Genomic DNA, 12,286 nt, shown 5'->3' on the forward strand with positions numbered 1-12,286 from the left:
CTTATTTTACATCAAATTTTGATGAAATTTTCAGTGTTATGCTCGTTGGATTTTTCTCTTTTTATTCAAATCAACTTTTCGTTGGGGTGGACTTGTCCTTAAATCGGGTACATGCCCAGCTCAATCCTTGAACCTTGAACCTTAAATAGTAATCCCTTTCAGCAGCTTGAAAGCTATCCCGGGATGAAAACATTATGTGTATCAGTGCAGATTGCCATGGTGTGAAGTAATATGAAATTTCACTTATATACATTAAAAGTGAATCAAAAGTTAAATGGCCTGAAATAAGACTACTACTAGTAGTAACTGGGCGTTGTGGCCTGTAATCCAAGCTATAATGGGGAAGTTACAAATTGATGCAGAGGTTCGAGGTTCGAGCCCTAATTACGTCTTTCGGATGGTGACGTTAAAGGTCGGTCCCAGACGTAAATAATCATATCTGATTGATACACGTCTGACAAAACTCAAATACATACATACATACATAATTTCGGTCAGTTCACTGAGTGAAAAACCGGAGCCTCATTGTGAATACAAAAATGCAGTCTAGCCTCCCCAAAAGGCCTTAATTATGAAAGAGTATGAACATGACATTGTTTATATCATCTATATTTTGATATACAAACATGTTGTCTATTTAATCGATTATTTTAATCAATTAAGTCATGTGATCTTTACTTACCCCTGTCCGGCATGCTTTGCGCGCTGATGAATTACTCTCATGTGCCCTCGAGGAGCGAAATCTCCAAACACGGCGAACCAACACGGTAGTTTTTTTTATATTTAAACAAACACACCAAATTGTGATCTTAACTCATTTTCAATCAACAATTCAACAGTAAAACCCCTCAGCATACCTGCTAATGATGATAGGAAGTTTTACTCAGCGATGTCTGGATAATTCAAGAACAGAGATAAAGGTTTTTCAAATGCCAGTTATGACACAAAAAAAAGAAAAAAGAAAGTCTTTGTCGAACATTGGTGGATCAACTAAACACTTTAAACCTTCATTCTGGACAAACGACATGCAATTGGCAGCTCTGAAACTTAAATACGAACATACTGGTGTTCCAGGGCAATTTTCGACAAAGGCCTTTATTTTTTACGGGCATTTTCAATACATTTTACTCTGTTCTTTGAAGAACCAAAAACTCCCTGGGCGGACCTGTAGTTAGATATCCAGGGGCCCATTTCATAAAGAGTTGCTATCATAGCAAGTTGCTATCATAGCAACTCTGGTAGAATAGCAGCTTTTGCTTGCTATGCTAGCAACTTGCTATGCTAGCAACTTTGCATTTCATAAAAGCACATTCGCTGGAAAGTCAGCTTGACTTTCCAGCTATTTATTTGAATAGTCATGTACGAGGCTGATTAGGGGGAAATCCCCTTTCTCTCCAGTTTTTTGTTTTCAATTCAAGACATAAGTTTAGGTAGAAAGCACTGGCGGATCCAGGGGAGGGGGGGGCACAGCCGGCCCGTGGCCCCCCACCTTTGAGAAGCAAAATTAGAAGAAAAAAAATTGAAAGAGAATATTATTTTTTTTTTTTGCTTATTAATTTTTTCGGGAGCGAAATTATTATTTAGCAGCTGCAAACAGGGTCTGCAGCATATAAGACTAGCAGTTGAAGCATAGTGATGGCTCTATGGTGATGGCTTGCAATTTCGGAAGAGAGTAAGAAGAAAATATCAATTTGTGACAAGATGGCATAGCGTTGTTTCTCCATTGTGTAAGTTTTCAGAGAATTGATTTAATTTAGCCCTATGCCAGGGAACAAATTATTTAAAAAAGGGGGAAAATTTATTATTATTGCCGGTCGAAAATTCACCTTCAACAAAGTTTCTACCGTACAATTTTCATCCCAGTCCCACACTTGACTATTTGTGTCGGTAATGCAAGGTTGTATCAACAACAAGGCAGGCGCAGGCCACTGCTGGTGCAGTGCTATTAAAAATCACCCTGAAGCAAGTAAATTTGTATGCTCTAATTATGCATGAAACATCGAAAATGACCTTAAAAGATTATTTTTGTTCATAATGGATCGGTTTCAACGGCGAATAACCATTCAGTACCGTAAACTAAAACTTTAAAAGTAAACGGATTCCACAATACAATGCCATGGCCACGACTTTTTTGTTGTTGAGAGAAAGTCAGAAACAGAAAAAAAAAAATTATCGTTTTTTTTATGGCCTAGGACTTTTTTAATTTAGGCTTTAAATTAAACACTTCCACATAATAGATCTACTTTCCTCTATTTTTTCCTACAGGAAAAAAAAATCCTCTCCATTTGTCTTTTTTTTTTAAAGTCTGCCTATAACTTCCCTTTTTTTTTTCCTTGGCCTGCCCTGTGATAAACTTAAAAATTTGTTGTTTCGGAAGAATTTTTGAACATTTTTTTTTGGTAGGTAGGACAAAAAAAAGAAACTGCATTTCTACTAGAAAGCGTTCCCTTAATATATTCTTTATTCATGTTATTAGCATTATTAACGCATACATTCGTAATTCCGAAGCTTCGTTATTCCAATGGTTCGCATATTCCGAAGGTTCGTTATTCCGAAGGTTCGTAATTCCGAAGGTTCGTAATTCCGAAAACAAAGTGAGGTTTGTAATTTCGAAGGTTTGTTAATCCGAAAACAAAATGAGGTTCGTGATTCCGAAAACATAATGATTAACAAACCTTATTTCGTTTTCAGACTAACGAACCATTGGAACATCGAACCTCATTTCGTTTTCAGATTATCGAACCTTCGGAATAACGCCACAAATGTTCGGATTAACAAACCCTTCTACGTTTTCGCATTGACGAACATCGAGGTATAGGCAATTTACGTGTTTCAGAATTACGAACCTTCGGAATTACGAACCTTCGAAATATAGAACCTTCGGAATTACGAGGTGTAACCATTATTAATTATCACAGACATTGCTCTAAATATCCGTTCTCTTGTAAGAGCCCTTTGGGCATGCCTGAGCACAACGTACGCCATTCTTAACAATGAAAAACCCTTTACAGTGTCAACTTGACGCTCCCCTATGACCAGCGTCAAATATTTAACCCTATTTGACGCTCCAGTAACCATACTTGACGCTCCAGTAAAAAGTTGACGCTCCTACTGGAGCGTCAACTTTTTATGAAATGCGCTGCAGCGTCAAATATTAAATTTGACGCTGCAAGTGAAAATTTGACGCTGTTTTGGGACTTGACGCTGACGCTGTACCTTTATGAAATGGGCCCCAGGTCTTTTGTTTATATATAGAATACACCTTTTAGCATTTTGTTAAAATTCGTCAGATAAGATGTCTGATAAAATGATGCAGTTTTTAGAATAAATTACAATGTGTCCTTGAGAATGATATCAGATTATTAACAAACATTGTTTATTTGTCAAGTTATCAAGCTTCTGATCATGTGAAATAAATAATATTATCTAGTTGATTAAAGTGTGATTAAAATGCGTAAAGGTAATAAGTGACTGACCCATCAATTTCTGCAACAGTCTTGGCAGCGACGAAGTTATATCCCTTAATGAGGGGGTAAAGCGTGGGAAAATACCTTAAAAAACAAGAGCGAGTGAAGCGAGCGAGCCAAAATTTTGGTATTTATTAAAAACAAAATCTTATTTTGTGGAAGGTTTTGAGATAATGTTCAAGAAATTATATCAAATTTCGCCCTTTTCCATGTCCCTTTATCTTTCTTTTTCTTGGTGGTAGAACTTTTTTTTGGAAAGCACTTCCCCAAGCCTTCCTCTCCCATCTGTACGCCATTGGTTCGTGGTAGATTTTTTTGTGAAGTAATTATTATTGTTTGCCGCATATAGGCATAGGCGGTACAGCAAAACAAAATCACAGCAGACAAAAAAAAGATTATCTTTATAAACACAACTTCAATTTCGTGTTGCGCAACTTCAAATATTTAGTATTTGCTTTGAAATGAGAAGGGGGATTTTCGACCGTGAACAACCAAACATTACATCTAAATTGAATACTGAACACACTGCGTACTTAGTAGACTAAAGCCTACAACAATAAAGATCCCTGGAGTACGAAATATAAATCGTTTAGACTTCTGAACCCGGAACTGATGGTTAATATTTGTTCTTAGTTCTATTTAATCATGTTTTTAGTCGAAGGTCCTCTTGTTCAATGATCAGGCAAATCACTATAGATAAATTTGTTATCTAATTGACGTCATTAAATCGATATCAGTATCAGCGAGACGTGCCTTGATTTTTGCAGCCCACTGTTAATTTTCCTGAAAAGTTCATTTTTATAACCTCGTCACCAGCGGGAAAAGAAATTCATACATTCAGATGCTCAAGTTCAAAATGCTATTTAAACCTACATGTAATTATTTTTTTTTTATACCAGCCCGTGAAACAACACGGGTTTGATTTGGATTAACACCAAATTGATGTTTAATCAATATCAGAAAACAACATCAGATTGATTCTTGTTTCAACGTTTCTCTGGTGTGGTCACTGACCCGTGTTATACTAAGACTGGTGTTTTTCAGTGCGGTGTAATTCTGAAGCGTAGCATTTGAACAACACTCGGTTAATTTTTAACGTTTTATTATCATGAAAAAATATATTTCATTTGCAAAAGTATGACTTTAGAAATAAAAGAAACAAAACTTAGAATCATAGTTATGTAAATATGATAATTAAACAACAAATCAGAACTATGCAATAAGGGTCTGTCCCTTTCTGTTCTATCATTATTTTAATGGGTGCTTTTAGTACGTCTACATTTTGTTCATTCCTTTATAGCATGTTGGCCCTATATAAATATGGACTTTCTTCTCGGACAACTTTTGTCAATAAATACGAATAACGATTTGAAAGATATTTGCACATACTTTGCGCACGGTACCTTAAGTGATATGAAGCATATTTTCGCTGTCTCGTTTCCCTTTATTATTCAGCTTGAAGCTCAATCGATGAAATTTCATTTCTAATTGTTGTAGAGGAGATTGCATGTACATTCCGGGAATTACTGATACAGTCATGGTTTGTTGAAACAGGGAAATGGGAGGTGTTTACAAGATCTATAGTCTCGTTTTTTCCCACAGGACATGATACTGAAAATATAATCTTCATGCAAAATTATGCTAATTTATGCATAAAGCAGTATTCCAATGGGATTAAAAAATATATAAAAATGTGTAAAGTAAAAAGTGGTGAAACTTTTTGTACACCTCATGCCTGCAAACTTTGCTTATTCATTTAAATGAGCTGATAATTACCATTATATTACCCTGCATTCCAATGCTGGAATGATATGAAATATATGAAACACGTTAAGCTTTCTAGATTAAGACAAGAATATAATAAGATATCACATGAGCAGGATGAGGTGAAGAACTCTTTGGATCTCGCTATAAGACTGATTAACTGTTATTTTTTTGTTAATCATTTCATCTCTGTTAAAGAGGTATACTTTCTGTTATAAAAAAAATGGGAACAGGTCATACATATACCATGGTCACGTTGGAACAGGTACCAGAATACTTGTCCACCTTGATGATGTTGTTGTAGAGATTGGTTACACTAGATATTGGTCCAATGTGTGCTGTTGAAACATATGGCACCACTATTCTCACACAATTTCATGATTGGCTTATACAAGTGCATGTGATATCGATATAATTAAAGGAGTCCCAATCACTAATTTCAACGAATCCTATAGTATCCAAAGTTAATCCTCTATTCAAGAGTGACTATTTGGCAAAGATATTTCCCTTTTTAAATGCCATCCCACGAATGTGTGTTTGAAATTTCAAATATTATTATTATTATTAAAACAGTGGACTTGCATGCTGTTTTGCATGAAATATAAATTTTCAATAAAATGGAATCATATTTGCCATTGATGCTTTGACTATAAATGACGCTTATGATAAATTTGGGCTTTTATATTTACCCCATGTTGAGATGTGGTGAATTTTGTGTTTCCTGCAGAAAATTTGCATGTATTTTTAATTAAGAACCGATTCATCACGTTTTTGGCACCCTATCTAGTATCAGTGCTCCATGTATAAGGAGGCGCGAGCAAAAAAAATCTGTATAGATTTTATGTGTGTTTGTATAAATTTTAATATCTTAAGTAAATTCTCAGTCACCAATTTCATAAATTTTTATTCAAAACTAATGCTCTATTCAAAAGTGATAAGTATGAAAAGGATTTATCCCCTTTTGAATGTCATACCATAAGATTTGAGGAATCTGCGTTTTGGCATATAATTAACACATCATTGTGCATAGATTAGCAATTTTCCTATTTACACTCGATGCTTCGTCTACAAATGCTGCATATACAGAAAATTTGACTTTATTTATTCCTTATAGCGAGATATAATGAATTTTGTGTGTTTGCATAAAATTGACATAAATTAGCATTTCTAAATAGGGTGGCAGTCACCAATTTCTGGGCACTCTATCTCAAATTGATGCTCTTGATACATGTGACTCACGTGCAAAAAAATGATGCTTTTTTATTGGCTTATACACGTCTGCGTGGGTTGGAACAGAGACCCGGCAGCTGTAAGCAATGTTTGACACTTCTAGTTAAAGATTATGCTAGAATTATCTCAGGACTACTTTTCAGAAGGTTTTTACACAGCTCAAAATTCTCATTGTTTTATACTCATCTCTCCATTTCTTTCTTTACTCCCTCCTTTATCATCAGCGCAATATAATATCATGGAATAATTTCGTGCTGAAAGAAATCCCCGCCCGTGTAGAATTTGAACCAAGGATCTTCTGATTTGCGTTAGAACCAACGAACGTATAGGGGCAGCAACATTTTGCCGCTCTTCGTTCGTTGCTTCTCAGTGGAAACTAGATATTACACATTACATCACGACACTCCTTCCTAATCCACGCATGCGCGGGAAAAATGCGCCCCTGTAAAAAATTAACAAAAGAGGTTATGGCTGTAAAAATCCCCTCACAGCAAACTATTATTTATATTCTTGCTTCATCTCTTTGAAAAAGGGGGAATTAGCACTAAGCTATCAAAATAACTGACATTACTTTTGTTGGTCTTCAAAGAAAAGTTGCGTTTTAATTAATGATTAACAAGAAGTTTCCTTTCATGCGTAACGTAGAGAGAGAAAAAAAAACATTGATCGTCAATTCTGCAGCTAATTATTGTAAAAGCATGTCTGCGACTCTCTTTGACGTCAAAACACTTCATGAAACTAATAAATTTTGTATTCATTAGACCTGGAAACACGATTCAGGAAAGTGATTTGACTTTCAATGCATAATCAAAACTGTACACTGGAATACTTTCAAGTGATCTCGGTCTGAAGGAGTTTGGTTTTGAAGTCGAGTCCACTTGAATAAAAACTAAACAAAATAATACTAGCGCGATTCGCGGGGAGAGGTGTTTTAATACACAAATATTATTTTTTTTGTGTTGGATACTGAATTGAATATTAGTACTAATTGAATTGAATTGAATACTATTATACGTAAGGGTGGAAATCTCTCCCCAAAGAGGTAGTGGGACTAGAGGCTGGAAAATTTGACAAGCAAAAAAAAAAGGTAATCACCCAAAAAGTAAGGTCATTTCGTCCTTAATACATGTTTTATTTTGATTTTGAATGCTGTATTTCTTTTCATCATAAAAGACCAAAAATAGTTGGGGGCATTTGATATTGTGTCCCCCCCCCCCCACTATTTTGGGTAGGGGGGAAGCGTCACCCTGGGATTTCCGCCCATGAGCATACGTATCTAAAAAATTAACAAATAATGCAACAAATAATGGTAAAGTAGCTGAACTTTCGTTGTATTCTGAATATATTTCATACCTGAAAACAGGACATGTTTGAGCAAGTTTTACTTCAAAGGAGAACATGAGCTGAAAGATTTGTGTCAACTTTTTTTTTCAAATTTGTAATTCATCCCCTCTCTTTTTTTCCAATTCCTTTCTTCTCTTCTCTCTTTCCCTTTCTTCTTTCTTCTTCTTATTATTATCATTATTCTTCCTCCTCCTCGTCTCGTTTATCTTGATCCTTCGCTTCATCTTTCTGCATTTTGCCCCCCCCCCCCATATGTGTGGGGTGGAGGGGGGGGGGTATCCGCCTCTGTAAGTACATCATACTGCAAAATTCTAAATAATTTGATTAAGTATAACTTTTTAATGACGCGGCAATAAAATATATTATACAATAGAGCACAATGCATGCCACATGACTCAGACAGAGACACTTTCAGAGTCAGTTCACATGCAACAACAGTAACTGTCGTACGGCTGCGAGTAATGTTGTCGTATATAAGGTGAATCTTAACTGTCTGAGTCAGAATAGTTGGCAACTTAAACCCTGTTCGAAAAAAATATACTCAAAATTATATATTACAATACAGGTTACACGGTCCTTTTAAGAACGGGAATGCAACAGTTATTAATTCGAGCCAATGCTTATTTTGTTTTATTTTGATATAGCTGATTGACAAAGTGAATGAATATGATTGTCCATCTAACATTGAATCCATGGAGGGTAACTACTGAACTTCCTTTTCCCAAATTTGGAAGAAATGTCACTTACTTTGGAACTATATTTGACTGGCGGAAGGATTTGGGCTATTTTACTGTTTCAGGTGATGCATTTTATCCCTCAGGACATGTCTGCATAAATGCCAATTTATTTTTAAAACGAGCCGGTCGAGGGACTCTTTTCTGGTCAGATATTGATTGTCAGATATACATGTATATTCTATCCACTGGTAGTAAACATTCGACCCCCGAATTTCATCCTTATTTTTTATGATTTTTTTAAAGTGCCAGTTTAAGACACGAGCCTATGGGGAATGTTTTAGGGCCATGAGACCATAAGTGTAGCTCTTTCTTTTAAGTTAGTCTTTCTTTATGCCTGACCATGCTAACAGAATATTACAGACTAAAAAGAACAAGTACCCCATCTAAGAACAATCAAATACAGGCTATGATCATGATGATTATGGTAGATGTATACACTGCCTATAAAAAATGAAAACGTAAAACATAATGGCCCGTATTCTGAAGTCGGGTTTAACTTAAACTCAGGTTTAAAGTTGTGGTTTAAGTATGGGAAGCCAAAAGTATCAAAATTTTTATTAAGTTGTATGTTTCTTATGTTTACTGTGCTCTTTCCTGATTCATCGATGGTGAAGACAATCATCTATTTTTACTTCCTAGAAAATTATGAATGATTTGAGAGCAAAATGAGCTGAAGTATGATATCTCTACTGTTAGTGATTTATGTAAAAATTGGCTATCCATACTTAAACCACAACTTTAAATCAGTCAATTGGGAGTACATGTACTCAATTTAGACTGCTGCTTCCATTGTGCTCTTTTCCTTCTAATGAGGCAAGCCACTTTTATTTTGTCACACTTGACAAAAAGGTAATTGTTCGGTCAAGCATAAACAAAAACAAAATGTTTCTTTGGTGCAGTATCCGACAGGGAAGATTTAAGAGCATCTATCGATATTAAACAATCTACTCCAAATTTTAAAACTTAAGTTTGTCAGCTGTCAAAAAATTTAACGGTGTTTCATACGCATGCATCGCATAATTCATTTACGAAAGAAGAGCTAAAAAAACTTGCTGATGTTTGTAAATAATCTTATAGCTTAGAATTCTACCTATTATATGTGATATGAAATGCACCTTCAAATTAAGATCATTATCTCTCCATTACATTAAGGATTAATAATAACATTACTCTTGGTAGCATTCATCCGTATTGGTATTCAATTACGTCATAATTCGGTAATACAATGAAATTTTGTTTGGAGCATTGATTAAAAAAAGGATCCCCACATATATATAAATACATATTTTTATCTGTAAATTAATCCCAATATCACCAGTTTGTTTATGTTCATGACTGAATAATTTCAAAAGATACAAATGAGGGGTCAATGCCCGTCTGATGTCTTATAACCCTTTGCCTCTGATAGCTTACAACTGATTATTACTGAGCGAGAAAATCACTTTGCTGGAGGCGGTCCACATGCATGACATAATAAGTCGTGGTAGAATCATAGTTCTGCTACTCTTGAAAGGATTGTTCCAAATGTCACCCATCTGTTAGGTTATAGTGTCCTACCATTCAAATAGGTAAAAAATAAAACAGAAATATCATAATGGTAGATTCTCAGGCTCACTAGAACATTGGTTGAATTTGACCATTTGGTCACTCGGACACATATTCACGAAAACAATGGCTATTTTGACCATAAAATGACCAATCCTTTGTGTCCATCACGTTGAGGACATGAACTGTTAAACGGTTTCAGCAAGTTCTAAGTTATTTGATTTTTCCAGTGCCTCCCTGAGACGTGATCTTTGTAGCTCTCTTGGTGTGCACTTTTTCCAATCGAATAGCATTCTTCTAGTTCCTGTTATTCTTTCATTACCGTTCATGTCGCTGTATTGCTTCCATTTTTTGTGAGTGAAGCCCAGATTGAGGGCTACCAATTCGATGTCATCCTGGTTTCCCAGTTGATCTGTTAACCCTACCAGAAACAGTTCCGTTATACCGCCATCATCTTCACTATAAAAAAAGGAACAGTAAAAAAACTGGGTGATTGAATGGCAAGTCGCTGTCGGTCGATGCCCAACAGGGACGGCTTATTATATTCACTCGCGTTCGTAATCACTCGCGTCGCGTTGGTAATCACACGCATTTTTTATTTTTGGCGATTTTTTTTTAATTTCGGTGCGATTTTTTTCTAACGGTGTCTTCAATGGGACAAACACGCTGGGAAAATAAAATGAAATTGAAATTCGAGTTTCGTTTTAAGCCGGCAATTAAGTGCCTTGAAATAAAATGTACTCGACTACTGTTTTAACATAAAAAACAAACAAATCAGCCATGTGGCTCAACTAACTTAGAATAGATCCGGACTTCTACTGTGTCTTATACGAGGACTCCGAGTCGGAACTTGCCATATCTGCCACATCGATATTACATCGTATCATTCCCATATGCGGACATGCCTGCATGCAATGGCCCCAAGGCGACCGGATCCGGCCGCGGTCGGACACGACATGCATCGGTAGCATGGAGCAAGCTAACGTGAGTCGATCTGAGTTAGATCCCACGTTACATATGAGACGCCGATTGTACCAATATTATATAGAACAATTATTTGTTACATAATCATTATTCATTAAATAATAACTATTATTTATATATAATTTACATTCTATTTGTAAATAATTACTATTATATAAAATAACATTTCTAATTATTTATATATAATTCCAAGTAATACTTCATTATTTGTAAATAATAATAGTTCGACATTCTATTATTTATAAATAATGATTGTTTGTTTTTCATTATTTATAAATACTGATTATTTGTTTTTCATTATTTATAGATAATTATTATTTCTTTTTAATTATTTGTAAATAATGATTTTTTTTTCTCATTATTTATGAATAATGATAATTTGTTTTTCATTATTTATAAATAATGATTATTTGTTTTTCATTATTTATAAATAATGATTATTTGTATATAATGGCAAACTGTAAAAATCGTTTATAAGTAATGATTATTTATAAATAATGGGATATTCAAACAAATTATTTATGAATAAAGAAATGTGCACTGGCATTGTTAATAGATAATTATCATTTACAAATAATAGAAAACTCGACAAACTTATTTATAAATAATAAAAAAACGAATTGCAATTATTCATAAATAATGAAGTATGCAGTGTCATTATTTATAAATAATGAAACACAAACATTACTATTTGTAGATAATGAAAAACAAATAATCATTCTTTATAAATATTGGAATGTCGAACTATTTTTATTTACAAGTAATGAAGTATTACTTGGAATTGTATATAAATAGTTAGAAATGTTATTTTATATAATAGTAATTATTTACAAATAGAATGTAAATTATATATAAATAATAGTTATTATTTAATGAATAATGATTATGTAACAAATAATTGTTCTATATAATATTGGTACAATCGGCGCCTCATATGTAACGTGGGATCTAACTCAGATCGACTCACGTTAGCTTGCTCCATGCTACCGATGCATGTCGTGTCCGACCGCGGCCGGGTCCGGTCGCCTTGGGGCCATTGCATGCAGGCATGTCCGCATATGGGAATGATACGATGTAATATCGATGTGGCAGATATGGCAAGTTCCGACTCGGAGTCCTCGTATAAGACACAGTAGAAGTCCGGATCTATTCTAAGTTAGTTGAGCCACATGGCTGATTTGCTTGTTTGTTATGTTAAAACAGTAGTCGAGTACA

The 12,286-nt window shown here is 34.7% G+C and overlaps 1 protein-coding gene across 2 annotated transcripts in view; it reads right to left on the reverse strand.

The window, feature by feature from the left end:
* Positions 1-8,124: 8,124 nt before the first annotated feature.
* Positions 8,125-12,286, reverse strand: part of LOC129272419 (uncharacterized) — a 38,209-nt gene continuing 34,047 nt past the window's right edge. For both annotated transcript variants that reach the window (XM_064107587.1, XM_064107588.1), the window contains one exon: positions 8,125-10,546. In XM_064107587.1, the coding sequence (XP_063963657.1) occupies positions 10,276-10,546 (271 nt within the window). In that variant the 3' untranslated portion in view covers positions 8,125-10,275. The remainder of the gene's footprint in view (positions 10,547-12,286) is intronic.

The sequence above is a fragment of the Lytechinus pictus genome, chromosome 12, assembly GCF_037042905.1.
Source record: "Lytechinus pictus isolate F3 Inbred chromosome 12, Lp3.0, whole genome shotgun sequence".
In the NCBI taxonomy this organism is placed as follows: Eukaryota; Metazoa; Echinodermata; class Echinoidea; order Temnopleuroida; family Toxopneustidae; genus Lytechinus; species Lytechinus pictus.